We start from the raw sequence: 16,984 nt of genomic DNA on the forward strand, positions 1-16,984 counted from the left end.
GGAAGATTTATCAGCTCAGAAATGACAAAAATCAGCTTCCTAAATATATATGGCAATGGAAAGTTGCCTTTACTGCTCAATTCTTTTAAATTAAAAAATATTGCCTGTTCTGATAAAACCGCTTAAAATGACTACAAGTAAAGATGGAGGCTATTAAGTTTTATCGCGAGCACCTGAGGAACTGTTTGCATGCAATTCAAAATGTTTCTTTATCCTCCTGAATTACTGACACTGGCAAATTAAAATGAAGTGGCTGCATATGGCAGAGACAATCTTCACATTTCCAAATATCCCGGAATATCATTAAATCATAAAGGAGAAAGCTGTGGGTTATATATTATGAATGTTGCCTAATGCATTCCCAGCTTTGTTATTTGTTACAAATTTGTGTACCAGGGACGAAATTGGCCATTTATTCAGCGGCAGCAGCTGGTTGGAGCGCTGTACATCACAGCCAAAAAATAGGAGAGCGCGGAGGCAAGGCTCAATTAACCTTCCGAATGCCAAAGAGGTGACTAGTCGTGTTCTGATGGACAGACGTTCTCCAGCATCTACTTTCCTACAATGCTCACATTAGACAGATACACATGAATAATTAGCAGCTGCCAGGATTCGCTGAAATCCAGGGACAATTTTCACCCCCGGTACAGTGTAGTTTTTTCTCATTACGGCTCCTCATGACATATGTTTTACTTCCACCATAAAGTGTGGCATGATAAATCTAGTATAAAGAAAAAAATAAAAGAGAAAATATGTTCTTTACCTGTAAATTGAATAGGAAACTATGAAAATATAAAATGGTTAAAAAACAATATAAAATAAAATGCATGCCACTTACATGTCAATATAAGATGGCCAAGAACTAATCTAGTAGAAACCATACTCGCAAACGGGTAAAGGGAGTAAGGAAGACTAACTATAGAGGGAAGGAAAGGAGAGGATTCTTGTCGGCACACCAGCCAGTTAAAATGCAAAAAAATTATTGTAAAATAAACTATTAAAATCACCTAACTATAGAGGGAAGCTGCACCTACACCCAACTTGTCAGTGTACAGACTAGACAGTCACTTCGCTAAAGGGCTAGAAAAATCCCTTCGCTAAAGGGCTAGAACTCCTTAGCACAAATGCACTTTGAAGTATAGCCAGCAAGGAAGTGCAGTGAAGGGATAATATATAAAGCCCCACCAAGAATGTGATAAGGCAAACCAAAGCGGGAAAATGGAAAACAACTGAAAAGGAGCAAACCTAAAAGGGAGAACAAAAACAATAGGAACAATCAGCATTTGGACAGGGAAGGAAAAGAGCAATAGATCTACAGCCAGAAGAACCGACCACAAAGCAACGGGTGACCGTATTGAATTCCCAAATCGAGCCATGAAAATAAATCTTCCATGAGCAATAATCTACACTGAAGAGGTTGGCCACTACTTACGTAAGGTTCATACAGGACCATTATCTCCATGGTCAGGAGGTAAAATGTCTCATTTATTAACACATTCTAATAGAAAAGTGTGGCTTACTGGACCAATCAAAACTCATCTTCCATCTCTTAAAGTGCCCAGAAAAAAAAATGAACATCATAAAAACAAATTCCAAAAAACAATGTCACAATTTCCGTTTGTTTTCTTACACCATTTCATGGCAGTTTTCCCCTGCTTTTCAGTTCAGTAAACTGAAAAATTAACGTCGCCATTGAAAACTACATCTTATCCTGCAAAATACAAGCCCTCATAAGGCAATGTTAATGGAAAAATGAAAAAAGTTATGGCACTTGGAAGAAGAGTAAAAAAATGACAATTGGCTTTGTTTCTTAAAAGGACAATCACTGTATGTGATCTGGTCCAACCCCCTGCTTTGAGCAGGGGGTTGGACCAGATGGCCCAGGAGGTCCCTTCCAACTCTTCGATTCTACGATTCTATTCTGACTGGGATGATTTAGCGAATCCTGCTTTGAGCAGGGGGTTGGACCAGATGGCCCAGGAGGTCCCTTCCAACTCTACGATTCTATGATTCTAGATTGGTGAATTCTCACAACGCACACTGTCAGGATTCTCTGGTACTAGCAATTTGTCTACATGCAGTCAAAAGCTGACTAGGCGCGTGCGGTCACACTCAATGCAAGTGAATTGAGCGATGCTGGACATGGCTAATCAGAATGTGTCTGGAAGTATGTAAATCGCATACTTGCAGTCACATGACTGCCTGCTCCAGGCACTGGAGAATCCTGACAGCTCGCAGCGTGGTCGCTGTGAGCATTCACAAGTCTGCAGTCACAAAGAATAACTGCAGACGTATCCCAAGGCCTGACAAGGCCTGCAGACGTATCCCAAGGCCTGACAAACCCCCTTAAGGGATTGAATTTATAGGAGACCTCACCATTAAACTGCCTATGTTTTATTAAAGGGAACCTGTCACTAGGAATAACGCTGTTAATCTGCAGCTATAGAGTTAATCTGCACATAGCGGAATGTAGCGGGGAGAAAATGAACTTTATTCTCCCCGCCTGTATTCGGTAGTCAGTCATAAGGGTGGGGCGGTGACGGTTCAGTCACCGCTCTGAGAATAAAGAACGGCCGCTGTAACCGCGCCCTGACTGACACTGGCTCTACATTGCGGTCGGCTGACAGACAGGCAAGGCGGCACAGTTACAGCGGCTGCTTTGTATACTCAGAGCGGCGATTGAACCAGCACCGGCGCCTCCCCAATGAATGAAACCGAATAGTAGAGATCATTTTCTCCCGCTATTAACCAGCAGATCGGGGTTAATCTGTAGGATAAAAGCGTTATTTGTGGTGATAGGTTCCCATTAAATTTAAGGGTGCATTCTCATATCCGTGGCTAATGTCTAAGTGCTGTCTGCTTTTTTTTGGAGGGGGGCAGCACTTGGACCCATACAGTTTCACTTATCCATTCAAACATCTGTGAAAATCAGGAATCCGAGAGAAAACTCAGAGCGTATCCTATATTGATCGGACGTTGAGGCAGAGCATAAGACTTACTCAGTGACTGTCATCTATATAATAAAAAAAAAAAAAAAAAATCAGGCAGCACACGGACATTAGCATGGTGTACGGGAAGGTCAGGAGAAATAATTGTGACAAACAAAGGGTTGGCAGAAAGTTATCTCCTGTGTATGCAGCTTACAGTGGATCTCCACCCTTGGGGACATTTTTTTCTTACATAAATGCATGTGTTTTTGGCTAAACTTCACTTTTCTAATTGTGCTTCATTAAAAACTCTGTGCTGTTTGCCTTCTCTGGTGTCTGTGCTGCACTAGCTACAGCTGCCTACAGAATGTGTTAAGCGAGAATTCGTCACTGAGCTCCTTCTGATGGTTTTCAACACTTTTTTTATTTTTTTCTCCGCTGATTTATGACCACAGCAAAGGTGAATGTGCGGGAAAACAAAGAGACTGGAAATAGCCAAAGGGTGCAAAATGAAGCAAAAATAAATTTTAGCCTCAAATACATGCATTTAAGTTACAAAAAAATAGTACACAAACATATACATATAATATATTACACTGTGTGCAGCATTATTAGGCAAATGAGTATTTTGATCACATCATCCTTTTTATACATGTTGTCCTACTTCAAGCTGTATAGGCTTGAAAGCCAACTGCCAATTATGTAAATCAGGTGCTTTGCATCTCTGTAATGAGGAGGGGTGTGGTCTAATAACATCACACCCTATATAAGGTGTGCTTAATTATTAGGCAACTTCCTTTGCTTTGGCAAAATGGGTCAGAAGAAAGATTTAACGGAATCTGAAAGGTCAAAAATTATGAGATGTCTTGCAGAGGGATGCAGCAGTCTTGAAATTGCCAAACTTTTGAAGCGTGATCACCGAACAATCAAGCGTTTCATGGCAAATACCCAACAGGGTTGCAAGAAGCATGTTGATAAAAAAAGGCGCAAAATAACTGCCCATGAATTGAGGAAAATCAAGCGTGAAGCTGCCAAGATGCCATTTGCCACCAGTTTTGCCACATTTCAGAGCTGCAACGTTACTGGAGTATCAAAAAGCACAAGGTGTGCCATACTCAGGGACATGGCCAAGGTAAGGAAGGCTGAAAAATGACCACCTTTGAACAAGAAACATAGGATAAAACGTCAAGACTGGGCCACAAAATATCTTAAGACTGATTTTTGTAAGGTTTTATGGACTGATGAAATGAGAGTGACTCTTGATGGGCCAGATGGATGGGCCCGAGGCTGGATCCGTAAAGGGCAGAGAGCTCCACTCCGACTCAGACGCCAGCAAGGTGGAGGTGGGAAACTGGTATTGGCTGGTATTATCAAAGATGAACTTGTGGGACCTTTTAGGGTTGAGTATGGAGTGAAGCTCAACTCCCAGACCTACTGTCAGTTTCTGGAAGACACCTTCTTCAACCAGTGGTACAGGAAGAAGTCAGTATCGTTAAAAAAAAAAAAATCATGATTTTCATGCAGGACAATGCTCCATCACATGCATCCAAATACTCCACAGCGTGGCTGGCCAGTAAAGGTCTAAAAAGAAAAAATAATGACATTGCCCCCTTGTTCACCTGATCTGAACCCCATAGAGAAACTGTGGTCCCTCATAAAATGTGAGATCTACAGGGAGGGAAAACAGTACACCTCTCGGAACAGTGTCTGGGAGGCTGTGGTGGCTGCGGCACGCAATGTTGATCGTAAACAGATCAAGCAACTGACAGAATCTATGGATGGAAGACTTTTGAGTGTCATCGTAAAGAAAGGTGGCTATATTGGTCACTGATTTTTTGTTTGTTTTTGAATGTCAGAAATGTTTATTTCTAAATTTTGTGTTGTTATATTGGTTTACCTGGTGAAAATAAACAAGTGAGATGGGTATATATTTGGTTTTTATTAAGTTGCCTAATAATTCTGCACAGTAATAGTTACCTGAAAAAAACAGATATCCTCCTAAGATAGCCAAATCTAAAAAAAAAACCCACTCCAACTTCCAAAAATATTAAGCTTTGATATTTATGAGTCTTTTGGGTTGATTGAGAACATAGTTGTTGTTCAATAATAATAAGAATCCTCTCAAATACAACTTGCCTAATAATTAGTGAACACTAAAATACCACATCCTAAATATCACTAAATGAAAAATTCCAGTTGCAAATCTTTATTCATTACAAAGTGGAATGCATTGAGAACAATAAAACATAAAAATGATCATGTAAATCAAAATTAGTATCCCATGGAAGTTTGGATTTGAAATAACACTCAAAATCAAAGTGGAAAATGAAATTGCAGGCTAATCCAACTTCAGTGAAAATGCCTCAAGACAAGGAAATGATGCTCAGTAGTGTGTGTGGCCTCCACGTGTCTGTATGACGTCCCTACAACACCTGGATATGGTCCTGATGAGGAGGCAGCCAATAGATGTTCTCCTGAGGGATCTCTTCCTAGACCTGGATTAAAGCATCAGTAAACTCCTGGACAGTCTATGCTGCAATATGAATTGGATGGAAAGAGATATGATGTCCCAGATGTTTTCAATTGAATTCAGGTCTGGGGAATGGGCAGGCCAGTCCATAGCTTCAATTCCTTCATCATGCATGAACTGCTGACACACGTCAGCCACATGAGGCCTAACATTGTCATGCATCAGAAGGAACCCAGGGTCCAGTCCACCTGCATATTTTATTGAGCTTGCACCTTTTGAGGTAGTCAACTGTGGATTTTAACGTGTGTTAGGATCTTTATCCATTTGTAGAAGCCATCTTATTTTCAACTTCAGCTTTTTTTTTTATAGCTGGCATCATGTTTGCATCAAGAATTTGTTGAAATTTTATTGAATCCATTCTTCCCTCTTCCCTTCCCTCTACCCGTGAATTGTTCCCCCTGCCGTTGGCTGCAACAAAAACCCAAAGCATGACTTCTGTGCCCTTTTTTCTCCACACACCTCATTGACCATTGAGGCCAAAGAGTTCTATTTTAACCTCAGCGGTCCACAGGACTGTTTCCAAAATGAATCAGGTTTGTTTAGATGTTCTTTGGCATACTTCTGACGCTGAATTTTATGATGAGGATGCAGGAGAGGTTTCCTTCTCATGACTCTTCCACAAAGGTCATATTTGTGCAGCTGTCCCTGAATAGTAGAACAATAAACCACATCTCCAGAGTCTGATAAATCATTCTGAAGGTCTTTTGCAGCCATTCGGGCGTTCTGATTTGCCTCTCTAGCAATCCTATGAAGAGCTCTCACTGAAATTTTGCCTGGTCTTCCATATCTTCACCTCCACTGTTCCTGTTAGCGATCATTTCTGAATTACATTTTGAATTGAGGAAAGAACAACTTGAAAACGCTTTGCTATCTTCTTGTTAGGCTGGCGAAATGCACCAAATAATATAGATGTTAATGAGGTGCGTTCGTGCACCGATGGAAACTGCTGCTAGACAATGGCGGATAGTAGCACGCTCGGGTTACCTCACCCGGAGTGTGCGAGGCGAACCCTGTTACTTCACAAGGTCGCACTAATATAATGTGAGCGCAAGCGATGTGGTCACAGAACTCTGCCCAGAGGCATGGAGTCAGAGTCCTTCTAGACCCACTTGTGCACAAAGCCGCTGCAGCGGCGCTAGAGAGTGACGCTAGGAAAGTGCTGTGCCCTGTTAGCTGTCACAGGGTGCAGCGGATAGACTCGTACCGCCCAGAGGCACGGGAGATATGGCGGCACTATGGCGCTAACCTTTGTGCTGGACTGGAGCACTGTGGCACATGCTTTGCCACCATGAGGCGCTGACTCAGGATGAACTAACCCTAACACATACGTATCAAAGGAAGGGGTTATTTAATGAGTCAGTCAGTCAGTTACATGCATCCGTCATCACTCACACAAGTCTCAACAAAAGTCTATCTTAGCGCATGGCCGAGCGACCATGCGAACCTTTTATAGCAGCGTCCTTCCGGAACCTTCCTGATGGTCCAATCCGAGCTGGAGAAGGACCTGAGCATGTGACCTAAGATCTCCAATGAGAGATCGTCCCACGGGCATGCTCAGTGGACTGACAGGACTTAGTCCCTGGAGTAGCTCGCTGCTGATCAACATGCGTTGCTATAGCTGGACCAGAGGTGGCAGCAGCAACCAAACCTACAATGCTGGTGCGAGCAGAGCGCCGGGACCGACGAGTCCGCCGAGCAGGCTCCACTGCGGCCGGAGAGGAATGGGAGACCGCCGAAGGCAAAGCTCGGGATTCCTGCTGTGCAGCGACAGTAACCCGACGCCTAACACTTCTTATAGCCTTCTCCTGTTTTGTGGGCCTCCACCATTTTCAGAGTGCTATGAAGCCGCTTAGAAGAACCCATGGCTGCTACTTTTTGGCGCATGTTTAGAGGAAGCTGGGTTTTTATAAAGCTGGGAAATCGGCATCACCTGTCCTTTCCTAATGATGATAGTGAACAAGCCATAACTAACACACTAATTAAGGTTTGAAACCTTGGTCAAAGTTATCTGAGCACACAAATCACCCCAAGGGTGTCGAAACTTTGGCATTGGCCCACTTTCCATTTTGTAATTTTTAAAATGTAAAAAATATGCATATATATCTGTGTGTTTAATATACAGGGTGGGCCATTTATATGGATACACCTAAATAAAATGGGAATGGTTGGTGATATGAACTTCCTGTTTGTGGCACATTAGTATATGGGAGGGAGGAAACTTTCAAGATGGGTGATGACCATGGTGGCCATTTTGAAGTTGGCCATTTTGGATCCAACTTTATTTTTTCTAATGGGAAGAGGGTCATGTGACACATCAAACTTATTGAGAATTTCACAAGAAAACCAATGGTGTGCTTGGTTTTAACATAACTTTATTCTTTCCTTAGTTATTTACAAGTTTATGACCACTTATAAAATGTGTTCAAAGTGCTGCCCATTGTGTTGGATTATCAATGCAACCCTCTTCTCCCACGCTTGGCGGATATGTATGATGGGTACATGGGCAAGAGACTATGGGATGTAGGACATGTATGATGGGTATATGGGCATGGGACTATGAGATGAAGGATGTGTGATGGGTATATGGGCACTTGACTATGGGATGGAGGATATGTATGATGGGTATATGGGCAAGGGCCTATGTGATCGTGGATATGTATGATGGGTATATGGGCAAGGGCCTATGTGATCGTGGATATGTATGATGGGTATATAGGCACGGGACTATGGGATGGAGGATAATTATAATTTGTTATAACTAACCACAGTTAGTTACTATGCCCGGGCAGCGCCGGGCTCTTCAGCTAGTATGTGTATATATATATATATATATATATATATATATATATATATATATATATATATTTCTTTTTCCCCCTAAAATACAAATGTGTCATCTTTAAATTTAGGCCTTTTAGAGATAATTTCACATTCAACTTGCTTATGGGTGTGTGCACACGTTGCGGATTCTGCTGTGGAATTTTCCGCGCGGATTTGTCTAAATCCGCAGGTCAAAAGACCTGTGGTTTATCTGCGGATTCATTGTGGATTTGCCTGCGGTTTTCCCCTGCGGTTTGACACTTGTCATGAAACAGGTGTCAAACCGCTGCGGAATCCGCACAAAGAATTGACATGCTGCGGATTTAAATCCGCAGCAAATCCGCGCGGAAAGCTCCGCAACATCTGCACTGCGGTTAAAATGGTACTGTACAACGCAGCAGAATCTGCAACGTGTGCACACACCCTAACAGTTCACAACAACAGTAATTTTTTTGACCAGGGGTGTCCAAACTTTTACATGCCACTGTATCATCAACACACAGGAATAAAATTGCACAGATCTTAGGACACTGCCACAAATTCAGCAACCGGTAGAATTACAATCGTTGCGGAGCCTTTTAGACTTACAAGCAAGCCGTGCCATGTAGGACTTGCAAATCCCAGGCTGATGATTACTAACATTCCACACACAAGCCGCTGAACAGAAATATTAGACATTTAATTCAAGATGCGGAAATCAATTCTGCGTGCAACCGGAATAAATCCCATTACAATAAAATCTGTCAAACTATACATACATATCATTTTTTATGTGTTTATTTCACTCACTGGAGAAACTTACCCGAGTCTTTTGCATATGTTTATCCTACTGTATATGCGCAAAAACAGGAACACAATCGCTTTAGGGATTTTTTTTTTCAGCATACAGTGCTAATTAAAAACTGGTCGAAAAGGGAGAAAAAAAAATCTGCAAAAATGTTTTAAAGCTTTAAGTGCCAGAGAGACTTACACGGAAGTTAATCATGTGCAGCAAGGAAATATTTTGCGGAGAGCGGCGTGGAGACGAATTCTATTGAAACAACGTCTAAATGTAGCGAGCTGTAACCTTGCCTTATTTTCCATATTTAATGTTAAACACTAGAAGTGCATAGGAGGCTTCCTATATTAATAGAGGCACGGTTCATTTTGGCAGTATTTCACGACGTAGCCCAAGGCCATGGGTAATGGAACATTACTCACTATGATAGCCAGATTTCTTCTGCATGGCGGTTACAGGGCAATCTTTATGAGCCAGAAGAAGCTGTTTCAGCTGCGCCACTTCATTTCTCAGCAGGGTGACTTCATTCTAGAGGTAAAGGGGAAACTTTCTCTTTAGAAACAAATGGAAGAAGTTCTCAAAGTTCACAGCAAAGTAATAACATCCATGCGGAGCTCTGACAACTCCGGAAGGAAACTTTACACAATGCACAGAAAAATACCTGACAAAAAGGATAGGAAGACAAGAGCAGAAAGGCATAGCAAACAACTGACTACTTATATTACTCTCTACTGATTCATTACACAAAACTTGATAATCCTCTAACGTTTGGGGTTTCCTTCATTTTTTTTTTTTTTAATGCCAAGGATAGTGTTACATGCACTGGTATTCTTGCTGTCAAAGTGATGGTGATATCTCCGCAAATCATCACGGTTTATAGTAAAGGGAATCTGTCAGCAGGTTTTTGCCACGTAATTTGAGAGCAGCATGATGTAGGAGCACAGTCCCCGATTCCAGTGATGTATCACTTACTTTACTGCTTGATGTACTTGTCATAGAAGCCCTGTTTTCCCAACTGCAGATCTAGCAGAGCTCAGAATGCTGAGTTATAACTCCACCCACATGCCTTATTGGCAGCAAGCCGCCAATCAGTGGTGGGGGTGGGGTTACACAGATTATCCTGACTGGCTTGTACGAGAGACCTAGTCAGGCAGTGATAATCTCCTGTTGATAAAACACTGATTGTATTGAAACTACAACACACAACCTAGTGAGTGACATATAATGTACGGGAAGAAAGCCTGATTCCAGTGATGCCGTTCGCAGATTAAACAGCAAAACCTGCTGACAGATTCCCTTTAAAGGGGTTGTCTGATCAGCTAAAAAGAAAGCACCATTCATAGAAGAAACATACACATCACACTTGATTATTCATTTTGGCTCTGACCCCCTGGAACATGATCTGAAGAGTATGTCTCATCAGATGATCATGTGATCTCCCCTCTTGCCCCACCCCCTTCAATGGACCGTAGGACTGGCCATGTAGACACAATGAGGCATATTTATCAACTCTGTCTAATTTTATACAGTGCAAACTTAAAAAGGGGTTGTCCACTACTCAAACAAGCCCCTTTCATTTACTATATTCCCCCATGTAAAATAAAAACAGTCTGTACTCGCCTCTGGTACAGGCGCCATTCCAACAATAATGGCGCAGGGTCTCCCGTGACGTTATATGTGAGCCTTGCAGTCAATCAGCGGCCGCTAATGAGCTGCTTCACTCTCGTTCCTTTAGATGAAACTTACATCTGGACAAAGCGAGGGAGCCGCAGCAGATCTGCCTTAAGCGGATGTCACTTTCATCCAAAGGAAGTGAGATTGAAGTGGCCCATTAGCGGATACTGATTGGAAGCAGGGCTCTGAGAAATCCGCGCCGATATTGCTAGAATGGCACCGGCTTTGGAGGCGAGTACAAGCCATTATTATTTTACATGGAAGAATACATTAATTGAGAAAGGATTACCCAAGTAGTGGACAACCCCTTTATTGCAGTCATACATATTAGGATAACGTTGGTTGAATCGGATCAGCTACCAGTCTAATGGGTATGGGGGCCTCTCGACTATCCCGCAACATGAGGGAAGAGAAAGAGCTGACATATCAAAGCTCCGATGGATGATACTTTTGTTTTCCGGTAGATAAGGTGCTGCTGGAAGAGTCCAACATTGGATCAATCATGGAGAACAAAGCAGCACTTGGCCAAGCGTGGACGTTCCTCTGTATGGGAGACTGGAGCGAGAGACAGCTGTCAGCCGATTGACTGGTCCGAAGCCCCAAGGTATAATAAATGGGTATCGGAAGAACCAACAGTCTTAAAATCCGTCAGATATATCATAACGCCTTATGTTTGATAAATCTGGCGTATATTTACACTCTCTGGTCCAAGTTTACGCCATTTATTAGTTGGCTTAGGCCTGTTTCACACTTCAAAAACAAAACACAAAACAAATATCCTGGAATAAAAAAGTAAAAAATAAATTGCAAATATTGCATGAAGGTAATAATAATAATAAGGGTATTTAGTTAACATAATTTTGATCAAAATAATGTAGAAGCCATCCCGCCACGTCAAGGCAACCCCCGTGGGACAGTCCTAACTCTAGTATTTAAAACCTTTCCACTTGTCAAGTGACGTAAATGTGAACAAGGACAGAGGGACTGATGGCTTCTACATTATGTTGATCAAAATTATGTTAACTAAATACCCTTATTATTATTATTACTACCTTCATGCAATTTTTGCAATTTATTTTTTACTTTTTTATTCCAGGATATTTGTTTTGTTTTTGGTTTTCTCTGTTGGTCACGTGTTCATATGCAATTACATTTTGCATGCACATTAATTTACTTTTTCTGCTCAGTTTCTCATCTGTTTCACACTTCAGTCTTTTGACGTCAGTTGAAACCGCCAGTGTGAAAAAACGGATCCATTTCCGTAATGTAAATAGCGGATGCACCGCATCCGTTTTGTGGACGGATCCATCAGTGTATGAAATTTAAAGGAACAGAACTCCGGGAGAGAGAAATGATAGAAAGAGTCCATGCCCTCATGTCCACCCTAGTCCATGCCCTCATCATCTCTCGCCTTGACTACTGCAACCTCCTGCTCAGCGGCCTCCCCTCAAACACTCTCGCACCCCTTCAATCTAAACTCTGCTGCCCGACTAATCCACCTGTCCCCCCCCTATTCCCCTCTGTCAATCCCTTCACTGGCTCCCCATTGCCCAGAGACTCCAGTACAAAACCCTAACCATGACATACAAAGCCATCCACAACCTGTCTCCTCCATACATCTGTGACCTCGTCTCCCGGTACTTTCCTGCACGCAACCTCCGATCCTCACAAGATCTCCTTCTCTACTCCCCTCTATCTCCTCTTCCCACAATCGCATACAAGATTTCTCTCGCGCATCACCCCTACTCTGGAACTCTCTACCACAACATATCAGACTCTCACCTACCATCGAAACCTTCAAAAAGAGCCTGAAGACCCACCTCTTCTGACAAGCCTATAGCCTGCAGTAACCACTGATCGACCAAACCACTGCATACCAGCTCTACCCTCGCCTACTGTATTCTCACCCATCCCTTGTAGATTGTGAGCCTTCGCGGGCAGGGTCCTCTCTCCGCCTGGACCAGTTATGACTTGTATTGTTTAACATTATTGTACTTGTTTTTATTATGTATACCCCTCCTTACATGTAAAGCGCCATGGAATAAATGGCGCTATAACAATAAATAATAATAATAAAGAGATAGAGAGAGATTTTTCCAGAACACCATTTAGGCACGGAAGAAAAAATCTTCCGGCCATGAGCAGTTTAAAACAGCGGTCCGCCGCTGGTAAAAAAAAAACAAAAACGTTCCTTTGACCATCAGTCAGAATCCGCCGCTAATGCAAGTCTATGGGGAAAAAAAACGGATTTTCCCAAAAAAAACGTGGATCCGTTTTTTTTATGAAAATGGTGGAATTTGGCTGACGTCAAAAAACTGAAGTGTGAAAGAGGCCTTAGTTGATCAAATTCTGTCACAATCTTTTGGGGTGCACAGCGTCATATGCTGTCACACCCCTCCCAGCTACACCACACCCATTTCCAGCAAAATCACGCTCCTGTAGGGCAATATGTCGGCAGTCTCTAAAAGACACAAAGTCCAAGTCATTCAAGACAATCTTTAGGCACAAATAATTCCAGAATTCTGGCACTTTTAGCTTTATAAACCAATTTTATGACCGCATTGGCTGATGTACATGAGCCCACTGGACTATTCCCTATTAGCAGAGGTCAGGGGAAAGAAGTGTTGGGCATGTTGGATTTCAACATGCCTTATCCTCGTTCCATTGAAAGGTATAACACTGACTGGTTATATCTGATGGTAGCAACTTTTTCCCATCTTCCAATAAAAGATGCAGATTGGCCAAATGTGAGTGTATATGGGAAGAATAACTGCGGCAGACAGCTATGTAATGTGTATGCTCACTTTTACATTATACTAAACCTGCTAGGTGGTGGCCAAAAAACCATCATGTATTTATAATTGATACCTAGTGGTGGCGCTGTTGCTCTCACAACAAGACATGTTTCTTCCAGTATACAACAAATCATGATGCTTTAGAATAAGAGAGAACATTTTCTTCTACGTCGGATGCTTTGCTGCAGATATACTGTATGTTTCAGCGCAGACTTTCTAGCTGAAGTCAATAAGTAGTAATCACGGCCATTCATGCTCAGGACTTTAGTTCTTTAATAAGCGGTAAGTCTAAGCAAGAATCTGAACTGAGGATCACCCATAAATTCCATGTTGGTTAACACCTTATGAACCTACACAGCACACATTGCAATGCAATTTATACTGAGGTTTTCAAAGAATAGGCATTTTTAATAGGGCAAATATGGCTCTGCTCCAATGGGTTAATTTTCCCATAAAATCTTTATGAGCTGTTGAGAACTGGCTGCAAACTGAAGGTAAATCATTAGAGAAGATGGCAAATACATGGAAATTGTAGTAGATTGTATAGGCTGGGCAGTAAAGTCAGTGCATTACATAATTAGATTTAATCATAGATAGAAATGCACAACCTTACAGTATACATGATGGCAGACAATGGCCCACAATTCAGAGCGATATTATGGATGAAAGGTGAAGAATAGTGCAGAAAATGATCACATAAGTCCCACCTGCAAATACTCCATCTATGCCCCTTTAATCAAAGCATGTGTGGCGCTCAATGTTAGCCAAACATTGTCAATCAGATAGTGCACCAGCGAAAACCTAACATAGTAAGCCTTAGGGCGCCTATTACAAGTGTCCTCCACAGGGCGAGCCCCAAAAACAGCACCAGAGAGCGGATCCCACAACAGTGTCAGCCAAAGAATGCACACGGTGTCAGCCAGAGAGCGCACACACAGAGTCAGCCAGAGAGCGCGCACACAGCGTCAGCCAGAGAGCGCGCACACAGCGTCAGCCAGAGAGCGCTCACACAGCGTCAGCCAGAGAGCGCGCACACAGCGTCAGCCAGAGAGCGCGCACACAGCGTCAGCCAGAGAGCGCAAACACAGCATCAGCCAGAGAGCGCGCACACAGCGTCAGCCAGAGAGTGCAAACACAGCGTCAGCCAAAGAATGCACACAGTGTCAGCCAGAGAGCGCACACACAGCGTCAGCCAAAGAGCGCACACACAGCGTCAGCCAAAGAGCGCACACACAGTGTCAGCCAGAGAGCGCAAACACAGCATCAGCCAGAGAGCGCGCACACAGCGTCAGCCAGAGAGTGCAAACACAGCGTCAGCCAAAGAATGCACACAGTGTCAGCCAGAGAGCGCACACACAGCGTCAGCCAAAGAGCGCACACACAGTGTCAGCCAGAGAGCGCACACACAGCATCAGCCAAAGAGCGCGCACACAGCGTCAGCCAGAGAGCGCACACACAGCGTTGGCCAGAGAGTGCACACACAGCGTCGGCCAGAGAGCGCACACACAGCGTCGGCCAAAGAGTGCGCACACACAGTGTCAGCCAGAGAGCGCACACACCGCGTCAGCCAGAGAGCGCACACACCGCGTCAGCCAGAGAGCGCACACCCCGCGTCAGCCAGAGAGCGCACACACAGCGTCGGCCAAAGAGTGCGCACACACAGCGTTGGCCAAAGAGTGCGCACACAGTTTCGGCCAAAGAGTGCACCCAAGAATAGTGTCAGAGTGTGCGCACACAACTAGTGACAGTGAGTATACTAATTAACCATGTCAGACAGTGTGCACCTATAAACATAATCAGCCACGGAATGCAGACAATACTGGTGTCACCAGGCGAATGTGCCTACAGTGTCAGCCCGAGTGACCTGTAACAAGTGTTAACTAGAAAGTGCACACATTATTAGTGTCAGCAAGAAAGGACACACACAAATAGCGTCCTCCAGCATGTGTGCCCATAAACATTGCCAGTCACTGTGCACTTACAAACTCAGAGTGCTCCTATAAACAGTCAGCCTGAGCGTGTGCCTATTAAAATGTCAGAGACTTGGCTTATAAACAGTTAATGCCCAAAAGATACCATTAAACGTATACATTTATTAAAGGGAATCTGCCACCAGGTTTTTAATACTCCATCTCTGAGGGTGTTACCTGCTGATGTTGACCAATCTTAAGCAAAAGCTGTTATGCAGGTGGAAAAATGAGCACGCTCTAAATAAGCTTAGAGAAGGCTTTCTCCTGCGTGAGACATGTAATAACAGACTGCCCTCTGCAGCAACTGTGTAGTATAGAGCAGAGCTAAGTGTGATTACAACTACTTCCAGCTTTCATCTCAGGGCAGTCAGTAATTCCACTCCTCCCACACTGACTGCTGTAAGATAAAAGTGTTTGTAATCACGCTCAGCTCTCCTTTATGCTACACAGCATGTGCAGCTATAACTAAGGACAGCTGTCTGCCATTATAAATCTCACATAGGAGAACGCCTGCTCTAAGCTTACAGAGAAGAGAGAGAGTTCTATATTTTTATCCCCTGATGACGTCTTTTGCTTATGATTGATCTACATCATATAGAGGAAAAAGTACATGCCTTTTGGATTTATCATAAATTCTAATCTAAATATTATAAGCTAAATAACTTTATAAGGTCCTCCTTAAAGGGACTGGATTGTGGCCGAGTGGTCTACTCTTGGATAATCAGGCTATGAAGGGACTCCAATATTACATATCTTGTGTGGCTATATCTGAATGTTTTCCTATATGGACAAAGTCATGGGACAATTAGAAAAATTCCAACATGGATGTCGCACGTCACCACAGAGGGAAACACAAAGGCACCTACTAGATGCAATCCTGCGGCTATTTTAAATAGGCCTCGTGGACAACCCCCCAGGGCGGCCCTCACCCAACACCTGCTGTGCCTGTTTATGTCAGCCATCTTTATAGGATTTTAGGGAACCCTTTTATGCTCTTGGATGATGTTATTTCGCTATATTAGACATTGAGGATTATTTTTTTTCCCGCTTAGTTTACAAGTTTATTGTCATCATCACGGCTCTAAAATTCCACTTATAACGTGTTTCTCCAATACAACATTTTCTTTTTTTTTCGGGGGGGGGGGACGGTTATTAATAAGCTTTGCTATATTGTACAGATAAAGTGCTTGAATTATCTTGTTGGCTCGCGGTCATATCAGCTAGCTCTATATTAGCGGGTGATTTAGATTGAAGGTTTCAGTAAATCAATTATGTTGGTGGAGGACACAATCATTCTTGTTCTGGTCTACTGCCCCGGTAATATAAATGTAAAAAAAATATATATAAATGATATAAATGTTGTCAAAATGAAGTGTGATAGTGGCACCATTTATCATGTGCGCGTGGTGTTTACGTAGCGCTTATTATATAACTGTAAAGCAACAAATAACTAAAATAAATAGGAGTCGGTCTACTCTGCGTGCTGGGCT

General features: G+C 42.9%; 1 protein-coding gene across 3 annotated transcripts in view; it reads right to left on the reverse strand.

Moving 5' to 3' along the window:
* ATF2 (activating transcription factor 2) overlaps positions 1 to 16,984 on the reverse strand; it is a 121,550-nt gene that overhangs the window by 17,526 nt on the left and 87,040 nt on the right. For all 3 annotated transcript variants that reach the window (XM_073577419.1, XM_073577417.1, XM_073577418.1), the window contains exon 11: positions 9,478 to 9,583. In XM_073577419.1, coding sequence (XP_073433520.1) covers positions 9,478 to 9,583 — 106 coding nt within the window. The remainder of the gene's footprint in view (positions 1 to 9,477; positions 9,584 to 16,984) is intronic.

Source organism: Dendrobates tinctorius, unplaced genomic scaffold, assembly GCF_039654945.1.
Source record: "Dendrobates tinctorius isolate UK_male_01 unplaced genomic scaffold, ASM3965494v1 ptg000056l, whole genome shotgun sequence".
NCBI lineage: Eukaryota > Metazoa > Chordata > Amphibia > Anura > Dendrobatidae > Dendrobates > Dendrobates tinctorius.